The sequence below is a fragment of the Homarus americanus genome, unplaced genomic scaffold (genome assembly GCF_018991925.1).
Source record: "Homarus americanus isolate GMGI-L3 unplaced genomic scaffold, GMGI_Hamer_2.0 scaffold57980, whole genome shotgun sequence".
NCBI lineage: Eukaryota > Metazoa > Arthropoda > Malacostraca > Decapoda > Nephropidae > Homarus > Homarus americanus.
Genome location: NW_024716703.1, coordinates 21,642,341 through 21,667,135, shown reverse-complemented (window position 1 = coordinate 21,667,135; position 24,795 = coordinate 21,642,341). Strand labels below are relative to the sequence as shown.

The window sequence follows — 24,795 nt, the reverse complement described above, 5'->3', positions numbered from 1 at the left end:
CTCTGGGCTTCGGGCTGTGGTCGGCTTCCCCCCCCCCCCCTTTGCATGTATATTTGGGAACATTTGCATTGTTTGCACTATTAACAATAATTGATCATGATACAGTAGTAGACTTGGTGGTAAAAACACATGGCAAAGGGGGTCAAGTCCTAGGGCAAGATTCCTATACACTGTATCATAAAAGCTGAGAAGAGATTGAGAGGCTCTCATGTGTGAGTGAGTGAAATATACTGTAAAAATCTATCTGACAACATAATTTAGCCAGCCTCACCCTTTTTATTCAAACAGGCCCACGAAAGATAAAAAATTCATATGACGGGACCCGTAGCTCTACAGATGCATGTCATATGATGTGACCCGAAACCTAGGGGATAAAGGGTGGGTATATTTAGGTGTGCTGTCTGCCCAGGGCGGGATAAATTTTACTACCTAGTAAGAGCAAAGCGCTTCAGATAATGTTCTAAAATACATGTAGAATGCACCCTAAATGAGACACTGTACAATATTTTTTTTTTTTTACACCTTTCGAAAGATGAATATTTTTCCTACAAAATCATGTTTAATAATAATCTCTTTGAGAAATGAGTTGAATAGGGAGTACAGTACATGTTTTTCCTGCTTTGGAACCATAATTGAGATATTTATTTGTTTATTTATACAGTATTACCCCGCCTAACGCGGTAACGCGGTTTCACTTAACGCGTTTTTTCATATACGCGGTGCCTCGCCAGAGCTGAACTTTCACTTAACACGGATTTTTTCCACATATACGCGGTGAGTGTCCGGCTCCAGACGCTATTTTTAGATTTGCCCCACCCGCCACCCTGCCTGACTGCTTGTTTTAGCTCATAAAATTCATACAAATTACCCGGCCAGAATATAATTTACATTGCTGGAATTCTTATAATTTGGTGATCATTTTGAATATAAACATCATATATTTTGCATTAGGCATACAAATTTTAGATAAAATGTTTTCTCTGAGTAAATATGTTATCTTTTGTGCAAAATATATGACATTTATATTCAAAATATTCCTGGTCTTACAAGGAATCCAGCAATGTCAATTATATTATCCTAACTTTAGTTTGAGGTATTATTTATTACTAAAAAGTTAAATATTCTGGTTTTCCCACACATCTCCTTGGGACGGTTGGTGGGGGGTGGGGGGGAGGGAGGGACCGACCGACCATCTGTTACCCTGTGAAGAATATTTTTTTTTTTATTAACTGAAGATATTTGTTTTAGCTCATAAAATTCATACAAATTACCCGGCCAGAATGTAATTTACATTGCTGGAATTCTTATAATTTGGTGATCATTTTGAATATAAACATCATATATTTTGCATTAGGCATACAAATTTTAGATAAAATGTTTTCTCTGAGTAAATATGTTATCTTTTGTGCAAAATATATGACATTTATATTCAAAATATTCCTGGTCTTACAAGGAATCCAGCAATGTCAATTGTATTATCCTAACTTTAGTTTGAGGTATTATTTATTAAAATTTAGTGGTTTTCCCCCAAAAATTTCTCACGAGAGGGAAGAGCCAGCAGTGTAGTGTGAGAAGAGGGGGAGGGAGTTGAGTCCATTATTTGAATGGACATTAACTTGGCGACTGTATTTCTCTATTTCTCTTAAGTATTAATTGTGTGCATGTACCATCATAAAATTAAGATGTTATTTTTACTACAACATAGTTATGTGTCTTCAAAAAGTGGAGTTTGGGGGTCGGGCTGGTTTCTATTGGAATTAATCCCATATGTTCTGTTGTTCACTTAACGCGGATTTCACTTAACGCGGGACCCTCTGGGTTCTATTGACCGCGTTAAGTGGGGTACAACTATATTATTTTATTATTATTATTATTTTTATTTATTTATTATTACCGGTATTTGTTTTGAGGGGCACCATTAGAATGTTGAATCTTTTTTATTGGAAAAATCACTATTTGAACTGGAATTATATGTCTTTCTGGCTCTGAAGCGAGCCTTCAGCATCGTCATAGTAACCAGACAACAACACATCCATGAGCACACCCAACCAATAGCACGAAAAACTTAAACATCACATGATATCCGCCGCCCTTTACGCATTTTCCTCACAAACATCATATGATGTCCATTGCCCTTTAAGGGTTAAAAAAAAATACAAATACTGTGCTGCATACATTATTGGTAAATGGAATGTTTTGTTAATCTTAGATATGTAATGTATAGTTGCACTTGAGATTATGTAAAGTACAGTTGCACTTGAGATTAAATAAAGTACAGTACTGTATTACACACACTTAACATTGTACCATCCAGCATATTTTATTAGAAACAATATTTTGGTGAGTACTGTACTGTAATGTTCTCTAAAATGGCTCATTACTTTTTCTTTTAACTGAATTTTTATTTTATACAGTAATTTTGTGATTTGTGTACTTTATATCTTTTTACCTTTGTTATTACTGTTTTTCTTATGGAAAATATTAGAAAAATGCTAGGAAGAATATTTATAATGCATCCCTAATTTTTCCTTTAAATTAGTGGAAGCTGTGAAATTAAGATTTTGGATCAAATTTAGATCAGTGTTTGTTGAGCTTATTAGCTCCAGTCTAAAGAAGAACAAGCAAAAACAAGAGCATAGAATTTTGTGGCAATGGGTACCCTTATTTTTATTTATTTATTATTACCGGTATTTGTTTTGGGGGGCACCATTAGAAAGTTGAATCTTTTTTATTGGAAAAATCACTAGTATTTGAACTGGGATTATATGTTTTTCTGGCTCTGAAGCGAGCCTTCAGCATCGTCATAGCAACCAGGCAACAACACATTCATGAGCACACCCAACCAATAGCACAGGTTTGGATGAAATTTATTTTAAGGGTAATTACCAAATACTGTATACCGTATACTTTTTTAACCCCAGATACATAATCAGCATGTTGAGGAGTTTTTATGATGAAATTTTTAACCAACTCAGTTTTTTAAACATTTTCCAAGCTCAAAGGAAGATTTTTTGGTGAAAACAACATTTTTTCTTGGAATTGTACATTAATAAGTTTGTACTGTACAGTATTGTCTTATGTTCGGTGGAGTGTGGCAGTTGAGTGGATACAGCACTCGCCTCCTGTTCCGCGAGTCAGTCGTTCAAACCCCGGGCAATCCCACTTCACTCATTTGTAAATGGGTACCAAAGTTTACAACTTAGGGAAATCAATGTGGTCAGGTGCAGTACCGACTATGCTGCCTCTTGTAACGAAGGCTTTACAGTGTGCTGTGTCCACACTGCCCTTAACAGGCAGTCATGCCTATCGGACCCACTTTCACTCTTCAGTATGTTTGAATTATTTATGAACACCAGACTAACAGAAAACCATGTAAAAACAACATCCAAACTCACACTCACAGGAACAAGTAATTAGTGCTCAAGCATAGGTAAAGTTTGTATTATAACTTTCCACCTCAAATACTTAATCTAGATGTTGAGGAGTACAGACAGTAAGGTTTTATTCATCACAGGTTTATCAATACAGATTTGGAAATACAGGTTTAATTAAATTTTTTTAGTTATTTGCCGAACACACATATAATCTGATTGTAAATGGGTTAGCTCAGCCACTGCTCACTTCTCAAGTATCCATCTCAACCACCCACCCACTTTGGCTATCACCTCAGCTTGTTTATAACACTAAGGAGAGTGAGAAATGGCTTGAGTTGTAGTAATTTTTCTCGATTTTAAACCCTATTTTTGCTGTGTACCCATACTACCCTCACTGTAAACAGTCTGCTAGTGGTGATGCAAAACATTTTTGTCTTTGATTTAGCATTAAACATGCTTGGCTCCAGTCTAAGAGTAAAACACTGAAAAGTTTACTCGACTGAATGCTTACGATCAGTTATGGCCCCAGGCATAAGATATACTGCAGTAATCTTGTTCCTGTTTTTCCAGCATTCTCAGAGAACTGCTGCTCCACTAACCAGATAATTTTTATTTTCATGTAGTATGATATGGTTATTCCCTCTTTTCACTAGTCTGTATTATCTCAGTGCCTTTCCCTTTTTACCTATTTATCCTAATCATATATTAGATTTGCATTGAAATTATTGGAATTATTTCTGTTTTGTAACTTGTTCTCAATAATTTTCAAATTCCTTACAGCTATAGTGGTCGTTTCACATCTATAGCGGTGGACCCACAAGTTCGAACACCTGATGGGAAGGCCTATGATGTTCTCTTCATAGGTACAGGTAAGAAATAGAGTTGTTCCTCTCAATTAAATAGTTTTAAGTCATAACTTAAACCATCTTTTCCTATCATTTGTCTGTTTGAAATATGTGATTGAGGCTCTTGAACTATTCACTGATATAATGCCCCAATAAGTCTTAAGTTTTTAATAAAATTATGTTGACAGATGATGGCAAAGTGATAAAAGCTGTCAACACGAAGTCAGCTGACTCTTATCAAGAAGTAGATCCATTCATTATTGAGGAGATAGATGTGTTCCCATCACACATTGCAGTTACATCACTACAAGTGATCAAACCCAGAGGAAAGCCACCACGTTTACTAGTTGGCTCACGTTCAATGATCCATTCAATTTCATTGAATCGTTGTTACACAGACAAAAGTGTATCATGCAGGTAAAGGAAAAAATTATTTTCTCAGTATTTATTAAAGGACTTTGTATGTTTGTATGTGCTTCGGGTCATAAAGTGGTGTGCCTCGTTCACTGTGAAAGTGCTGTACAGTGTATCCAGTTGAGTATTATCCTCAAATTCTACACTTACTCTTCCCCTACACTTTGCTGCCCTCTTACTCTCTTACCCTACACTTACTCTTCTGTTCTCTTTATTTTCATGTACATAAATACCCCACTCATCGCAATTGAAATTTTAACACTCCTTTTCGATATTTGCAAAGTTCACCCTGTTTATTTGCAAAGAAAATTTACAATAACCTACAGTAATATTTGAAACTGCACAGGCTAGCTGCAGCTCTCATATTCCGCTATAAGGTCAGTTTCACACAAGCGTGTTTTTTCTGCGTGAGAAGACCCGCGCGGTTTAGAAATTAATGAAGTTCACTGGGATCGTTCACATGGAGTACGCATGTGAAAATTCTCGCGCGGGATGACACTCACCCCACACTTGTACCTATATTTCTGAACCTCTGTGTGAAAAATCACACCGAGCATCTTAGAATTCTTCATATGACAATGTTAAATGCTAGTTTAAATGTTTACACACACAGTGATTTTTGTATTTTTTTATGGCATTTTACTTATTTTATTGCATTAAAAGGAGTGAACCTGAATATTGAAAAATACTGTATGTTGCTATAAAATAAGAAATATGAAGAGCATGGGTATATATGTGCATTATGTGAACGTATGTGGGGACTTGGCATGTCACCAAGTTAGACTGTCCCTGTACCTTCAAAACCCTAGCTCTCCTCCTACCAGGCCAACTCTTATGGTTTATGGCCATCATTATTAATAGAAGAGCTTCAGTAATGGAGAAAAATACAATATGTAATTTGTAATATGACTTGAAAATAAAAGGATAAGTTGTATCGGAAGGTATTCACTCAGGTTGCGTTCATGTGAGAGCTTTCAGTAAACCACCTTACAACAGGGTCTCTATAACACACTGTATAGTATTGATATGAAATTACCTTCCTAACAATGTTATTTACTACCTTTGAGTTATTCATGATGGCTCAATTTGGCTACTTGTACACTTAGACAACTGATTAATGAATAGACCGGGGTATATGCAAATGCATTATACAGTACTGTAAACTACAATATTACGAAAGTGATGATAAATACACTACAGTAGTATTTATTAAGTGGTGATAAATACACTCCAATAGTATTTATTAAGTAATGATAAATGCACAACTGTACTGTACTGGTTTAATAAGTGTTGAAGACCGAGTATGTGGTAAGCAGCTAAGTCTATCAGCTATTTGGCTTTTGTAGACAAATGATTCATGGTGTTGAGTGTGGGATTCTTTTCTCAGGAAATTTGATTCTTTTTTGAGAATATTTTATCAACCTGACACCAAATGAATCTGAATTATATTAGAATTGTGATGGAATTACATAAAGACATATTAAAGGGATCTTGGGGGAGATGGAAGGAGGGAGCCACCCACCCCTCTGCCTGCTGCTCCCAGATATACACTCGTCTTCCACATACAATATACCTCTACACTTATTTGTTCTTATTTTTATCTTTATAGTACTGTACAATACAGGAGGTCCCCGATTTACAAACACCCGCCGTTACGAACGGGGTTAAACTTGAAATTTACAGTACAGTGACCCCTCGTTTAACGAACACCTCGGTTAACGTAATTTCGATTAACGAGCTGCCTTCCATAAGGATCTTCAATTCGGTTAACGAAGTTCTTACGAACCGACCTCAACATGTTTTCGCTTGCACTGGCCGGGCAACCAGCTTTAGTATCAGTCCGCCAATACATTAATTGGTTCTAGGGCTTAAATTCCTTACTATTTTAGTAAATATCAAGAAGTTTATACTATTCAATAGTTTTAAAAGTTTAATATTCAATTTTTTAGTCATTTTAACAATTATTGAACATAATTGAAGGTAAAGTGACTAGTTTAATGCGCGGCATCCAGCCTCTTAACACAGCAAACAGGAGTTAGTCTCTCTCTGTTTTCTCTGGAGGTAACATCTTGCTTGAGACTCTCTTCAACTAAACGCTCTTTTTCTGTGTTTCCAAGCAAATTATTGGTCATTTTGAAATATATTTTACTTATTGACAATATATAATGCAGTGCAGTGTTGATTTAAAGAAAATAATCTTGAATTACACCAAGAGAGCTAAAATTTTATGGGTGAAATGGTGCCATGGGGTGACTTCTCTTCCACCCCAATGCCTTCTCTTCTTCCTTCTCCTAAACCCCCATTCTAAATCCCATCATCATCATCATCATCCAGGAGCCTTCTACATACACACCTCAAAGTAAGTAAACTTTTCTACCATTTTTGTTGAATTTAGGAAATTTTCGGTGAGCTGGAACTAATTGCCCAAAAACCCATTGAAACAATGGTTTCGGTTAACGAACTTTTCGGTTAACGAACGACCTTCTGGAACGGATTGAGTTCGTTAACGGAGGGGTCACTGTATTTTATTTACCTGGTGATTTATTTTTTTACTTTCATTTACTTTACAGGTATTTTGTCATTCTATTTCTTTTTTTGTCCTAAATTAAGTGATTTTAGATGTTTATAAGGACTTAGTCTATGATATACGTAGTGGGATTTTAAACATTGTTGTGTAAGTACGGTACAGTATGCATATAGCATGTGTTCCGACTTATGAATGTCCTCAGGAACGGAACCCATTCATTACCTGGGGACTCCCTGTATACAGTTTTTTCTTTTTTCATAAGACAAATTCTGTGGTTACTTATATATTACACTTTTTACAGTACACATAACAATCATCTCGGAGAAAATTGACAACCAGAGTTATGTCTGATTTTCAACCCAGAGAGTTCTGTTTTATATTTTTTTATTGTTAATAACCTTGTTATATGCTTAAAGACCTTAGTTGTTGAAGTGCAGTAATAGCATAACAATAACTGATTTTATTTAAACAGTTCAGATAAGCAGTATTATCGCCACCCCCCACATATTCGCTTTTTTCAGACTTTTTGCATTTTTCGGGCCACACTGCCACCCTCACTTGACAATCCCACACCTACATAAATGAACAAACCAAAAATATTAGTTACAGTATTAAGTCTTTTCCATTAAGCTTTCCATTCTCTTCACTTCACTGTTCACATCACTAGCAACCCATTTACACTCACCTTAGAAATTTTTATCTGCACCAGACTTGGCAGCTGATGCGCCATCCCGGGAACACCAGACTCAGCAGCAGATGCCACACTGCCACCCTCACTTGACAATCCCACACCTACATAACTGAACAAACCAAAAATATTAGTTACAGTATAAAATCTTTTCCATTAAGCTTTCCATTTCCTTTACTTCACTTTTCACATCACTAGCAACCTATTTACACTCGCCTTACACGTCGGAATCTGCAGCAGAGTTGGCTGCTTACTCGTCATTCACTCAGAAAGACTGTACGGGCGAGCGTGAATGCTTGAGTGAGCGGCCACGGTGGCACCTCTGGTGGGCAAAAACGCATTTATTTGCCATGGAGGTAAATTTTTAATATTTCCTGCCCGATTTACCTCACGAAAAAATTAGATTTATCGCTATACACTGTATTGCAAAATGTTGAAAATATTAGTAGTCGTGATATATAAAAAAAATCTTCATAAAATATCTACTGTATATACTGTATATCCCGACCCTACTGTACTGCACTGTAATTGCATTTAAAGTTAAAAAAAAAATTTTACTTCAACAAAAACAATCCAATTTTCTTGTTTTACATATCATGATGTTTGGTTTGACAGGCTGAATGAGGAAATTAAAGTAGAAAATGGTAAAATAATGGCAGTTTTATGTGTTTAAAAAATTTATGGAAATGAGACACAAAGTTAATAAAAAAATAGTAATCCTTTACTGTTTGGATTTTTATGAAATTTGCTGGAAATAAAAATTATTCATAAATTTGCATTTTTGATAACTCAATCAATGGAAGGATTTATTTTGAGGTAATTGGGAGATAATAAAAGTCATTACACAGGGTGAAGATGTCTGGTGTGAGTAGTCCTGGCCTGGTGGCCTTGCCCTTTATCCAACAGTGTGGGGACCTGAGTGTACATTTCTGGTGTGTTTTCTATTGTAAATTCAACCCCCTTATTAGCCCCACAATATGGTCACTTTTGCCTTGATCGCTTTCACCACCAGATATAGCATGAAATCAGTGGTGACTTCACCCTTGTTGCACAAGACACTTCGTTTATGCAGTATAAAAATGCTGTACTAAATACAGTACAGTATCTCACAATTAGAGGATTGTTAATGACATAACTTACTTATTTTCAGTGATTGTGTTGCTCTACAAGATCCTTATTGTGCCTGGGACAAGACTAATCGTAAATGTCGTATGCTAGGGATTGGGAAAGAAATGATTCAAAATATCAGTGATGGTGTTCACAGTGACTGTGGAAAGCCAGACAAGAAATCTAAACCATCCCACTCTGCTGCCTCTGTTACCCTTGGCACATCAGGCACTTCTCTTCCTGTTGCTCCCAAGGATGATCGAGGTAAGTCAAGCACAATATAAACTATATGCTGTATTTATTTAAAATGGACTCTATGAGAACACTCTAGGCAAATGCAGAGATATACAGAATATTAACCACTTTTTTTTTTCAAATGCAGTATAGTTTATACTGTTGGTGCTTCTGGTGGATGTTGATTGTAAGGGAAGTATCAAAATAGAGCACATCTGTAGCAGCTGTGAGAATGAATGAGTGTATGAATACGTACAGCAAATGAAAGGAAAGTCAGTGCCTGTTTGCACTTTATTCTTAGTCTCCCTGCATTATTGATGGTTAATATACATTTAAGACTAATTATATTATATGTTTCAGATATAAAATAAAACTTTCAGAATATTATGGGCTCTACCCTTGTTGAAATATGGCAAATTCCAAATTATGCTAAACTACCTGATGTGACAGTGACAAATGATTTACTGTACATTAGTTGTATTTTCTTCAACTGGTTTTATATACAGTACAGGGGGCCCCCCAAATTCGCAGGGGCTAGGTTTTCAAAATGACCGCGAATGGCCAAATACGTGCATAGCATTTGCGGACCGGGGGGGGGGGGTTAGTATATTTTTACTTGTGTACAAAGAAATGTATATTCCATTTATGTGTTTGCCCTAAGGACAATTATTTCTTTTGCCTGTATTGTATATATGTGTGTGTGTGTGTGTGTAGACACACACACACACAAAACTCATACAAATAAATAAAAATGGGAAAATACTTTCACAAATCAGAAACAAATTTATTAAAAATGTGCCAGTCTACCCTCAAGTCCTTGCTTTATTAATAAAGTAATAAAGCACGGACTTGAGGGTAGATTCACATTTTTGATAAATTTGTTTCTGATTATTTGTGAGAGGATTTTCCAATTATTATTTATTTGTATGTGTTTTGTGTGTGTGTCTACACACACACACACACACACACACACACATTTACAATACAGGTAAAGGAAATTACTGTCTCTAGAACGAATGGTTCCCAGTCCCAGCCGCGAAAATGCCGGCAACTTTAAAGCTACGACATTCTTGGGTACATCCAGGGTGTCATCCGCGAATAACAGAGGACTGCGAAATAAAACTCCGCGAACTTGGGGGGCCCTCTGTATTAACATATCATAAAGCGGGGAATTATTGATTAATATCACTGCTGTACATCAGTTGTAAGGGGCAGCAATTATTAAGATGTTTATTAATTCCTCTACTTATCTCAGTAGTTACAATTTGTTTTCTTTTAGTGTATTCTATTCTGTGGGCTAGAATATGATATAGCATCAATGGTAAAACCTCTGAATTAACTTTGGTAGCTGGCAGAGATATCAAGATGCATGAAATTTAAATGTACTGTTTACTGTATTAAACAATCAATATGTTAGAAGGAATGAAGGGTGATACACAGGTTATACTTATTTACTATTTATTAAAAGGAAGTTTTGTTACTTTGAACATCTTGCATCACAATTACAAATTTTAAAGAAACTCCCACTTGGGGTCAGTGAATGCTTTAATAATCACTACATGAATACTTATAGAAAAATAAACACCCTTGGGTCTTACTTTGTCATTAGAAAAAATATGCATCTTCAATTAACACTCATAAAACTTGAGTAGAAATATAATAACTCGATGGTTTTACCCCTACGGGGACCCAAATACAGTAGTACTCATATATGGTGGTCACTACAAGCATCTTTAAATAACACTCACCTTTGTACTATTAATTATAGCACCATTAAGCACCTTGGTTATAGATCACACTGATGATTTGGCATTTCATTTGCTGACACATCCATACCCAGATACCGGGTATCTGAAACACTGCACATTTTGCATTCTGTCTCCACTGAAACTAATGTTTAATTCTTTCTCTCTCTCTTTTTTACTTATGCTAAACCTTAAATCTTCAGTAACTCAGCACTCTAGGAGCCCTGGTCCTTGCTGAAATAATAACTTTGCCAAATAAACATGAATTTTCTATTTGATCATGATCCTGGTATGAAACAGCTCAATTTTGTTCTCACCAGCACCTAGAGTTTTGTTCCTCGCCTCATTGATGAGAACAGTAGAGTCATCCAACACCAGCTTGGAAACCCTTAGTTTGGGTTAAGCATTCAGCAGCAGACTGAATGTCAATACTCTGTGCCGAGTTCCCTAAATGAAAATTACTTCCTCTAACTGGGTGTTCCCTGTTTCCATCGCCCTCATCCTTTTTACTGCTCCTTCTTCTGGGTTGTTTTAGTAAGCAGTCATGCAGCTTATCCTTCAATTTCTTGATATTATAGAAGGTGCTGGAGCTAATATGGAATTTGTCCATGATACTGCAACATAGCTTTAGTATCCATCCAACCAAGAACTTTGAGGTTAACAATAGAAAGGCTATTGTATTTCCCCCTGGGCTCCCGCTGGCCTTTATTACAGTAAGTCCTCGCTTGACGTCGTGGTTACATTCTTGAAAAACACGACGTTAACAGAATCAATTTTCCCCAGCCTCCCTTTGCCTCATAAAATACATTACATATACATAAATTCATTGGAATTTTTCTCAAAAATATATATTATACATCCAAAAAGATAAATAAACTAAATCATTACGTATTGTACTCACTGATGGGCAGAGGTGGAGCGAGTGTGTGGTGGGTTTAAAACCTCCATTTTCGTAGCACGTTGCTTCTTCACAACACTGGCATCACTAACACTTGATGGGTGCTTGGAAGCCATTTCGAATGGTTACAGTACAGTATTTATAGCAAAAACACTTAAGCACACATGTACGCTGTGGAAGCCTAACAAACACTGGGGACGCTGTGACGCTCAGTGAGAGAGCATAGAGCGCCAAGATGAGAGAGGGTGATGCGCCATACAAAGTAGTCCATGATGGCGTTATAACGAATTGGTCGGGACGTTGTCGGAATCGTGAGTATCTAAAACGTAGCGACGTTATAATGAAACCACATTGTTAGGGGCAACATTAACGAGGACTTACTGTTTAGGTTTCCTGTTGCCTTTCTTTCACATGAAGACTCTTGGGGTTCTTTTGAAGCCATGTTTATAACAAAAGGGGAAAGTTCATGTAAGAATGCACTGGGGGTTTGCACTCACATGAACTGAAAGGGAACTTTGGCAGAGATGGTCACCCAACCTGAAACACTGTGCTGTGTGATTTTGGTAGATTCACAATGTTAAAATATGCTGAATTAGCATAAAATTTGAATTCAGAGTTAATGAAGGTTCAATTTATTTTGAACAATTTACTGTTTTTCACATTTGATATTTACTATTTTTTCTTACACAATTCCAAACATATTAGCAACATTTTTTTTTCCACAATGCCTACTAGAGTAATGTCATTTTCATACAGTAAATGACTCACTTCCCATTTGCATCCCACATCATTCTTTACCAAACTTATATTTCACCTCATTTCTCCTGCTTTTACCTCTCATACTACCCCATCCATAAAAGTATTGAGCAACCAAGGTGACATTGGAGGTTCTAGTGGTTCTGCCTTCATTATTAATCACATTCTCATTTATTAACAAATTATGATTGAATGTAAAAGGTTATCGGTAATTGGTTACTTAGTTCCCTGTTGCTTAATTATTGGTTGGGCTTTGTTGTTTCATATTATATTATACTATGTACTATAGTAAACAAACTGCCTTGAGTTGCCAGAATTACTTTTCATTCATATTTTATACCAAATTTGTCTTTAATTGAATTTGCAGTACAGATTTGTGGTTAGAATATATTTGGTGTGTGAACTGTGTTGCAGAACTTGTGTACTGTGTTTAGATTGGAGTAATAGTACAGGTTTCCCTCGCTATATGAACATTTGAGATACAAAAATTTGCTTATATGAATTTCCTAAATTACCACTTCTTTTTTGTTACAAAAGCTTTCCCCGCTTATATGAGTTTGGGTACCAGCAGAAATTCAAATCAAGCGCCCTCGGAGTCAGCTTGGGTGGCACATCCCCCTAGCGTTATGGTTATTTTTGAAACTTGTTATTTGGGGTAAATAAACTTTTTTATTATTATTATTATTATTATTATTATTATTATTATTATTATTATTATTATTCAGGTACATGCACACAATCCTACATACAGAATGTGCAAAAAAAAAATGTCATAAGGTCAAAAACATAAAGGAAATAAATATTTATTTATGTACCAGCTACAGTTAGGAGGATGAGCTGGGGGGAGTTATGGTATGGTTATTTTTCAACTTGTAGTTTTGGGTAGATAAAATAAAATTTTCTTACATGACACAGCTAGAGTCTATGCAAATGGTGGCTGTGTTAAACTTTGATTTTGCTTTTCCTTAAGGGTTTTAGCTGAATATTTTCATTTAGGTAGTATTTTATTAATGTTTTGAATATGTTAGGTAGTAAATTACAGTAGTTGTGTAGTATTTATCTTTACTGTAGTTAGGTAGGTTTTGTTGTTCATGAACTGGATTTCATGATATTGGGGTTTTCTTGTCATTGGGGAACCGAACTAAATTTTTCCCATATATTCTTTTATTAACTATACAGAAATTCTCTTAATGAATGGTTTTTCAGGAACCTAACCCATTTGTATAGTGAAGGATACCTATATTGTACTTTTATAAAGCCTAGCTATTCACATTCCAAGTAGCTGCAATAAATTGGATGATTACTGTGAGAGGCTGCACTGTTTGAGTGTAATGGGTTTTAATGCTTTTTGTCAAGCACCTTTCATTTATTGAAAGGTTTTCAGCTGCATAAAAAAAAATCAATGCACTAATATTTTGTCTGTACACAGAAAAAATTATTATGTGGTTATTCAACAGAGTTAATGTTACTGCATAACTAAAACTATGTTATTTTTTGCTGATAGTATAAATGCACATCAATAATGCTAAGAACTTAAGAGTAAATCCTCCACAGACCACAAACCAACGAGTACTGAGGGTGTCCCCTTACATTTTACCGCTGAAACTCTGGCCATAGCTGTAGCATCTGCAACTATTGGTGCGCTCATCTTAGGGTTTATAACTGGATTTTTCTGTGGCAAGAAGTGCAACAAGGACGAAGACAATCAGCTGTATGCGGATACTGATTATGAGTATTTTGATCAGAGACAAAATGCTAATAGGTAAGTATATTTTGCATTTTGTTATAATTTTGCATTTTTTTTTCATTTTTATTTATTTTTTTTATTTACAGTCTGCAGGTGAAGTATTCACATGAAATATGTTAAGATACATTGTAATAATTGCCTTCAGATCACTCTTTTTTTTTTTTTATGTATTTGTAAACAGTACTGTACTTTTTGGGAAGATATTTTTAATTGTACATGTATCTTCACTAAGTTTCAGAAAAATAATGGCACTAATTTACTTATACTGTATTGGCCAAAATTGTGGACTCCTCAAAAGTATCCGCTATAAAAATTAGTTTCATAATTGTGACCAGTAAGAGAGTGTATTTTAAAGATTTATCTGTTCATTTATGAGTGCAATAAAGTAGAAATTTCAATTAGCTTCTGCTATAAATCTTTCTTCAGTTTTCTTCCCATTTTGAAAAAGAATTGAAGTTGTGTATGCAAAATTACTTATCAAAAGTGCCAGTGATAATTGTACAATTGCTTTTACTTTTAGTCAATTTATCAATTTTTTCTTTGTCTCAAGATGTTCATTATTTTTCTTATAACCCAACTTATTTTTGCACATTTCCATTTCTTTCTATTTTTCCTTTTTGTTTTAAGAACTCAAATTCTGTAATCTCTGTTGTAAGAAAGTTGTTATTGACAAATACTATGGAGATGTGCCTGATCTAATGATGGTAATTCAAATGCAGCTGCATTTGTACTGTACTGTACATTCTTTTGGGTTCATCTTCTGACAAGCCCTTATGGTTTCCACTTGTTTTATGCATATTTCTGTATTTCACTGTCAGTATCTTGAAGAGTGGAGAGATTTCCCCAAAATGTAATTGTGGCCAGTAACATAAATTGACTCCACTTTCACTTGTAAATGGAAAGCGGTCATGGTCAGGCCGGGGAGTTTGGCGCCACGGCACTGCTCGGCACTTGCTCCTCACAGTACCCGTACTCGACTGCCTCACATCCTGAAGCGGCTCCTCACTTCCATCCACCTCCCAACAAGATCTAGAGGTACTACTGCTTCAAAAATCACTAAGAGACTCTTACATTGCCACCGAGGCTAGAAACTTTACTGCCATTTCATTTGATTTGCTCAGAGTAATTTGAACATCAAGAATCTGTTTCTGAGCCACGTTGGCATGAGCACGGGCAATATTGTGTGTGCACCCTCACAGTAGAGGTGAGATACTGAACAAATTATTTGTTGCCTATCTGAGGGCATCTTTCTGGAGAGTGGCATTAGGACTGACAAAATCATACTTAGGGCCTTGTGTTGTCTCAACAAAGCTATGCCCTCTGATCATTGAGACAGTGGACAAGAAGCGCCTTGTGAGTGCATAATATACCACCTTACTACAAGCACAAAATGTGTTAGGAAGTTTATAATAAAAGGCAAGTAAAAGTTAACTGTTTAATGCGTATCTGTCTGTCTGGTAGTGTTCCATAATTAACAGTTATCTAAACTGTGCTGGTCATTTCAACAAGTGGAAATCATGTAAAGCTGTGTTATATCTTCTTTATACTATCTTATAATTTACAAAACATCTCTGTTTTGTGTCACACACTTCCTATGACTTGAATAATAAATTAAAAATAATCTGATGCAGATATAAATTCACATCTGATAAGTGAAATGTAAAATTTGTAGACTTTCTTTACAGCTTTTTTTTTTTTTTTTAATATGAAAGGGAATACTATAGTGTACAGTATAACTAACTTCTTTAGTTTCACCATACTATTTTGCTGATGGCAGTCATACTTTGGTATTGCCAATTCTCTATTAAATTTTTGTACAAGGTTATTTTTAGGCAGGCAATTTTCATTAGAAAACAGGAAAGAAATGCTCATAGAATTAATGGGTAGAAAATTGCCAATGTTTACACAACTGTTTAGTGAATGACATATGACATGATACTGTTAGGAATCCTTTTTTTTTTTTTTCAATATACAGTACAATATTACCATTGTTATTTTTTTTTATTTTACACTGTAAAATAAATATATATATATATATATATATATATATATATATATATATATATATATATATATATATATATATATATATATATATATATATATATATATATATATATATATATATATATATATATATATATATATATATATATATATATATATATATATATATATATATATATATATATATATATATATATATATATATATATATATATATATATTCTTTTGATAAGAGGATTAACTGGCTTACCTTTTCAAGTTCATCATTTATTGCCAACTAGTCTTTTAATGCAAGTTACTGTACATAATTTCCTTTGAGGGGAGCATATGTGAAGGTTGAGGGTTTGCATTTACTAAGTATAGTGTTTCAGTGTGGGCTTAATTTCTCTACAAGAAAAATTCTTGCACAGAGCATCAAGCCACATGCAGCACCCACGGTTATTGTTTTTTTACTGTTCCTTTTGCTTAATATTTTCACTAGCTATTTAGATTTTTTATACTTACTTCTTATTGTGTTTTCTTGGAGAAAATTAAGGATAAAAATTTTTGCCAAACAACACAAACCAAGTAATATGGGAAGTCAATGGAAACTAAAGCCTTTTTTTTTTTTTTTGGGGAGTTTCTATTGTAGTTAGCACACAAATATTGAGACAAATAATAATTTTGTCTTTTCACACTTTATCAGACTGATTATTTCAATGGGTGGTTCAGAGTACCTGTAGTGGAAATTCCTTTATACCAAAACTTTTGTCCCAGCAGTACACTCTCCTCTCCTTGTTCATAAATAGTAAAGCATAGGGAGAGATCAGATAAGTGTTATTGTTATATCTCGATCACATAAAGAAGTACAGTAGAATCTCAGTAATCCAGCATCTTCGGGGATTGAGAGGTGCTGGATAAAGAGTTTTTCTGGTTAGTTGAAACTCACTCCTAGGATCTCCCAATAAATCCTACAATGCACAGTGCTACAGGCTGATGTTGCAAATTCGTGTCACAGAAAAACGGATTTCTTGAACACTTATTCCACTCTATGTATATTAATGATGTGGCTTAAAAATAAAGAAAATAAAAAAAAAATATTTAAAATAAGAAAAATGAAGAGCATGGGTGTGTATGTGTGGTAACTGAAAATATTTGGAGGTGATGGGCGATCACTACTTTGCCGAACCACCAGCTCAGCCGTCACGTTTATTGTTACTCGTAATGAAACCATAGCAGTTGTCAAAAATCATTACAATACAGTACTCTAATGTGGCTTACAAAGTAAAGAAACTATAGAGTAATATAAAACTATAAAATAAGAAAAGGAAGAACATTAGTGTGTTTATGTGGGATGTGAATGTGTGTGTGTGTAGAGGCAGTGGGCTATAACCAAGGTCTTGGCTATAACTACATTGTAGACTTGCCAGCTCAGTCACCTCATATTTTGTTACTTATAATAAAACTCTAAAAGTTGTGGAAAAATCATTACAATACAGTACTATAATGTTTCTGAATGGCTTCTTCACTGAGCCATTGTTTTATATTTTTCGTCTTTTTTTTTTTTTAATATAATTGCCAGAAAAAAGCCCTGGCCAGTCTTCATTGTTCTAGACATGTGGGCATCCAATAATACAATGTAGTACTGTAGTAAAGTTATTTATATTAGAGGGTTACATCCCCCAAAATAATTCGCTTGGTGGTTGCAAAGATTCGAGTGCATATGGAGCATGAGATAGGACTGTGGTAAGTAAACTTTGGCAATAAGCTCCATAAAAAAACATGCAGACAGGCTGTCAGTGAAAGTTGTGCCTGCAAGATTGGTATATGAAAGTTCAAAGACTATAAAGAGAGTGAATAAACTGAGTAAACTCTTATTTGCAAGTGATGACATACAGTATATGTGGTGGGGATGTAAGATGATTTGTGATCAGCATATTAGTAAAAAGTAGATGGCTAGATTTGAAAGAGTCTGTTAAAAGTTACAAATTTAATCGTCTGAGGCAAATATGTTTAGATTGCTCTTGTTCCAGTCTCAGAAAGTGAATTAACATCATGGTCAACACTAGCCTTACTAAATAATCAGCTTTAAATGAAACATAGTTTCATCTAATGTTTTAATCCACTCTTATGTATTTTTTGGGTAACAAGACCAGTGAAATTCACTTTAACATCCTTCTGTTCCTACTAATACTACTCTGCTGCTCCACTAAAGAGTTTTGTGAATGAAATGTGAAGACAGCATGTAACACTGACAACAGATTTGAATTCTTATCAACCCTACTGTTGTTATTTGAAATTCAATACTGAAAAACTATTAGCTGAAATATTTAGGGCAGTTTATTTTATTATAGGAAAGAACAAATTTAATACACATAATATAGATATAATGGAGTAATGAAAGTTAAAGCTGTTACCATTATACTATACAGATATCAGGTGCCAACATGACCATAACCCTTTGTGTTTGTGTTCCTGTTTGTTTCAGTATTTATGTACAGTAGTTTATTGTTAAACTAATACTTTTCAGCTGACTGTTAGTTCTAAAAAACATATGTAAAATTTTGAGTGTGTGTGACTGAAACAGGTTTGTGCTGAAGAGGGAGAAATAAAAATTTGAGTGTGATGGAGTGGGGAAAAGAATGGAGAAACTAATGTACGCAGGAAACATGAATCGGTTATCATTATTGGTAAAAAAGAATAATTTTTACCTGTGAATCATATTGATGAAACCAATGGTGTAGTCAGTGTACTTGATTGGAACTGCAACATAGATGTGGGATAGGAGAGCTACCTGCACATGGTCAGGTAGTCAGATTATGTAGGATTTAAAATATAGCAATAGAAAAAGTGAAGGAGGGTGTACTAAGATGGTGTAAAGTTTTAGAAAATGTATCTTAGGAATGTTTAAAAACATTGTCAAAAGAAAGAATAATCAAAAGAGTAAAGCAAATAAAAGGACAATATGGTGGGTGGGTGACAAGAACTTCAGTTTACTTTTTTACTTTTACATTTATCCTCTTCGCCACTGATTGGCTAGTTAGCCGCTTGGGTGGTCGGTCACGTCTCTATTATGCATTGTTGTCACATACTAGGCATGCACTGGCTCCTGAATGTATCCGAGTGCCCTCACAACACACTCTGGCAGGTTGTTTCAAGAGTTTGCAATTTTCACTCTGAAAAAGTTTGCCCTCACAGTTTTCTGGACTTGTGGATTCTTCAACCTTGAGCTGTGACCCCTTGTGGGGCAAGCGTCTGCCAGCTCCAGGTATGGACACTCAACTGAGTAATGCCCTCTGAGAAGTTTATACATCTCAATTAGGTCACCCCTTGCCCTTCTGTAGCACTGTAAGAACATAAGAAAATAAGGAGTCTGCAATAGGCTGGTTGGCCTGTGCATGGCAGCTCCTGTCGAGAGTTACTACCACTCTCTATCATCCATGAATCTATCTAGCCTCCTTTTAAAACTTTCCAGCGTTCCAGCACTTACTACAAAGTTGCAAGGCTTGTTCCATTCGTCCACCACCCTATTTGTGAACCAGTTCCTTCCTATCTCCCTCAGTTATTTCTCTGGATAACTAAGGTACCAAAGTGCAGGCTCCAGTCTGGTGGCCCTCCTTTGGACATTTTCAATCAATTGACAGTCTCTAGCATATCTCGAGGACCAGATGGGGTGACAGTACTCCAAGTGGGAAGTACTTCACTCAAGATCATTATGAGAGACGAACTGTCTAGATATCTGAACGACCTTCTTATAAGACTTCTTTTCCATTTGCTCTGGACAAAGGGTCTTCACTATATGTCAGGAATGTGTTCCTCAGAAAAGTGAGTGAAATGTTTTATAATGAGGAATTTTCCTCATAACATTTAATGTAATTAGGGATATATGCATTCCAACATGTACAGTAATACCCCTTGAAAGCTCAGGATGCATTCCTGGAGAGAGAGCTCTGCAAATCAGCTTACAACGGGGTCATTATAACATACTGTATAGTCTTTGATATGGAGATACATTCTTAACAATGCTATTTATTACCTTTGAGTGATACAGGATGGCCTGATTTGGTTACTAATTAATGAATAAATTGAGGAGTATGCAGATGCATAATGCACTACAATAGCATTTATTGAGTGTTCATACACTAAATATGCTTCAGTATTATTTACCAAGTGCTGAAGACATGTTGTGGTAAGCAATGAGAGATGAAGAGCACTGTTAACATAATGAGGAAGAGTGAGAGTGATCAGCTGGTCACTCTTTGTAAACAAGGAATTTAATACAATGCAACGAATCATCTGGTTTCTAGTGTTGGATTTTTTTTCGTGAAAGTTGATTATTTCATGATAATGTTATATTCACCCGGCACCAAATGAACCTAAATAGTATAGGAATTATGGTGAAATTACGTGTTAAAGGGGTCCTATCTGCTGCTCCTAGATATGCTCACATCTCCCAGATTTTTCCTTGTTCATTAGGCACATAAGCACATTGAAATGACTTTGCCACAAATTCTGTGGTTATCAGAACTGTACTTATATACTTAACACTTTACAGTATGAAACAATCATATCGGAGAAAAAAAGTTGTCGACAACCAGACTTATGTCTGATTTTCTTGAAACAGTCCAGATAAGTAGGGTTATATCCAGATCCCCCCACCCATAGATTCTCTTTTTTTTTTTTACTGGGGTCTCCCCCCAATTAGTCCTGTGTATTGAGGTACAGTACTACTGTAAATACGAAGATAAAAATTAAGAATTTGGCTCCCCTGTTTCAAATACATGGGTACAACACTGATACATACAGTATACAATACTATAAAACTATAAAATGAATAGCATGGGTGTGTATGTGTGGGGAGTGAAGGTCTGTATTGAGGCAGTGACTGTGGCCAGCTTCACTCTTCCTCCCCCCTATGCGACATCATGGTATACAGGCAGCAACCACACACGTCTCTTGTGTATACTGGTCCAGTAAATGTGAGGAAGAAAACAAAATAATTATAATAATAAAATAAAATAAATGTACTGCATTGGCATTTGACAATCATTTCACGGGACACGAGACAGAGAACAGCTGAGAGATCCGCCATGTCGTGCCATCGGCTAACTGCCAACTATGTAAGAACTATTTATTCCCTTTATGTTTTTACCTAATTTTATTTATTTTTTTAATACTGTACTTTGTTTGCACAAACTGTATGAATGATTGTGTGTGCACTTATGGAGCAAAAGAAAATTACTTATATCTACCCAAAATTATGAGTTGAACAATATCCTAGCTCACAGCTCAGCCTCAGCAAGTCGGCGACTCCGCTACATAATTACATGCCATCTCCAAAGATATTATTCTTCGTTATCCCTTGTTTAAGATATTATTTTTCATTGTTGTTCACTTAGCAATCATTTCACCTAGCAATCATTTGCAGGAATGCGTCTCAATCGCTGAATGAAGAGTATCTGTTGAGGCATCCCCTGGGTTACGGAATTTCTGTTCGGAATTTCACCCTTAAGGAATTTACAAATTTAGACCTTAATTTTGGGCTATGGAAAAAAATCTCCTTACATAATTTGGAAAAAATTTTAAAGGTTTAAAAAAATCTTGAATTTTAATCAAAATTTTTTACAAAAAAGAGTAAAAATTTTATTATGTGTGAATGCATGTGTGGTGGCCACAAAGCGGTTGGAAGGCTGTTCATTTCCCCAGTTGCCAGCATTTACCACAACAATGGAGCTGCTAATGCTCAGTTAGAATTCTTTCCCCCAGCTTGTGTTCTGTTATGCATCTGTGTTTAGGACTTTATTCACCTTTATTGAATTTTGTTTAATTTATTAAGATTTTCAAAAGTAAATTATAAAATTTATTTTGTGTGGATTCTGGCTCAGCTTTTCTCCCTCTGCAGCTGGTAGCAGTCACAACAACAATGGTTCTGCTCAGTTTGATGTCTTTCCTTAGTTTGTGTTCAGTTATGCATCTATGTTATTGTGTACACCTTTATTCAATATGAGTGGAAAAAGACCATCATCTCTACGGGATTTCTATCGCAAAACATATTTCTATTGCATTAGAAATTACAAGTCATAGGTTAGGATAGAATAAGATTAGCTTAACATACACTGGAAAGGGGGGTGGGGGAGGGGAACTCGTGATTTCCGATAGAAATGAAGGTCACAGTCATTCATAACACATCGCAAAGCCATCAGAAAAAAAAAAAAAAAATATATATATATATATATATATATATATATATATATATATATATATATATATATATATATATATATATATATATATATATATATATATATATATATATATATATATATACAGTATAGTCTCCATTTATGCGGTCAATTGAGCTGTGGTGGTCCGCGTAAAACGAGAAATGCGTAAACGAAATAACAGAACATATGGGATTAATTGAAATAGAGACTGGGCCTACCCCCAAACTCCACTTTTTCCGACACAATACGTACGTTGTAGTAAAAATATTATCTTAATTTTATGATGGTATGCACACACACATAATATAGAAGAGAAATATCAATAAGAGAATAATATACTTTACCAGGTAAAAGAAAAGCCAAGGTTTAACAATTACGTTAGTAGAAGAGATGGGTCGGCATACGGGGATGGGGGCTGGTTCCGAGGCAGAGGGCAGATTAGTGGCCTTTACTTGAATCACTATCATTATCCACCACAGATATCAGGCCCTCCCTGACAAATCCCCTAAAGTCACCATCACTGTCACTATCACTGACTTGGGCTGGCTGTGGTTGTGGTGGGTTGCGGGCGAAGAAGTCGGTGATGTTACGCTGACGGCTAGTGTTGATGTGGTCGTGATACATCTTGATGTACTGCTCCATAGTTTGGTCTAGATGGTTATTGGAGACTTCATATCGGTGATTGACAGGGTTTTTGGAAAGGATGAGCTTGAGTTTCTCAGCAAACTCGTTGCCATCCTTTATATCACCATGTGTTAACTTCTGTTCTCGTGCTGCTGCACCACCTGCCTCCTCACTGACGTCATCGTCTTCCAACATCTGGTCGGCAGTCACCTCAGGATCCCTGATTACCTCCATGATGTCGTTGTTGGTGGTCTCGGAGAAGCCTGCAGCTGTAACACTCTGTGCAGCTTCTCTTGCAAGGTCCACTGCCACTGCAACAGACTGAGCCTCACCAGCCACAGATTGCCTCTGCCTCCCACCTGGGATACCTTGCAACACATGCCGCCATGCGTGATGAATCGTTGCCACAGACAGCTGCCCCCATGCCTCCACCAAGAAATCAACAGCTTTCTTGACGTTAAACATTTTCCAAAACTTTAAATCGCACTTCATGCTCCGCCAACTCTTGTTCTGGATCCTCATCGTCGCTCTCGCTATCTGTGCCACTCAGAAGGTTCCGCAACTCATCCTTGGTGTTGGTGTAGTCGTTCAGGAGCTTAAACTCTTTGAAGAGAATGCAGCCTTCACGTTGCATATTAACTCCTGGTCCATGGGCTGGATTAACGACGTAGTGTTGGGCGGAAGGAAGACCACTTTTACACTGGGGTGACGATCCAACAGTGCTTTGTCAAGGAGCAACAAAATGTTAAATGGAACATTATGTTGCTCGCAGAATTTCTTAACATCGGGAACGAAACAGTCTTCAAACCAGGAGAGGGACAGACCAGTGAACATCCACGCCTTATGTGCGGTTAGCCAGTGGACATTTAGCTTGGTCATGTCCATGTTCTTGTAGGCGTGCGGCTTGCGGGCTGTGTGGATCACCAACAACTTGAGCTTACAGGTGCCGGAGGCATTGGTGGTAAACAGGACGGTGATGCGCTACTTCTGCAACTTCCGGCCCTGACACTTGCTGGCAGACTTGACAACGAAGGTCTTGGATGGTAATTTTTTCCAAAACAGCCCGGATTCATCCATGTTGAACACCTGGTCGTCGGTGTACTGTCCTTCCTCCATAATGTCTCATAAGAATGGAGGAAAATCCATGGCGGCAGCACGGTCAGCACTGGCTCCTTCACCAACAATGTTAATGTTGGTTATCTTGTTGCATTTCTTAAACCCTTGTAGCCACCCAGAGGAAGCAGTGAAGGGTTTGGGCTCTGCAATTCCCATCTTGCGCGCCACTGATTCGTAGAGTTCATGGGCGTAGTCCTGCACTGCCTGCGTGTCTACCGCCATGTTACGTCTTGCCTGACGAATTAAGTAGCTCACCAGTAAATTCTCAGTCTTGAGCAGCACCTTATTCTGGCAATACTTCACCATTGAAGCACCTGCAGACTGTTTGATGCTCATGTGTTCTTTTATCTTGGCGGCTTCCTTCTTGATTGTACGAATCATAGATTCGTTAACTCCATGCTGGCGTGCGAGATCAACTTGTCGGGTTCCCTTTTCTAAGTCCTGGACGATTTTGTATTTTACTTCATAACTTAGGGCGCGTCATATCTTCTTGGGCTTGGGGCGGCTTGG

General features: G+C 36.2%; 1 protein-coding gene across 3 annotated transcripts in view; it reads left to right on the top strand.

Annotated features, from left to right (window-relative positions):
* The window catches only part of LOC121858333 (semaphorin-1A-like), a 103,041-nt gene that overhangs the window by 71,827 nt on the left and 6,419 nt on the right, over positions 1-24,795 (top strand). For 2 of the 3 annotated variants that reach the window (XM_042354720.1, XM_042354719.1), the window contains exons 10-13: positions 4,155-4,243; positions 4,408-4,636; positions 8,999-9,219; positions 14,143-14,350. In XM_042354720.1, the coding sequence (XP_042210654.1) occupies positions 4,155-4,243; positions 4,408-4,636; positions 8,999-9,219; positions 14,143-14,350 (747 nt within the window). Of the gene's footprint in view, positions 1-4,154; positions 4,244-4,407; positions 4,637-8,998; positions 9,220-14,142; positions 14,351-15,238; positions 15,371-24,795 lie in introns of all 3 variants that reach the window. The other variant, XM_042354721.1, reaches the window with a different exon arrangement.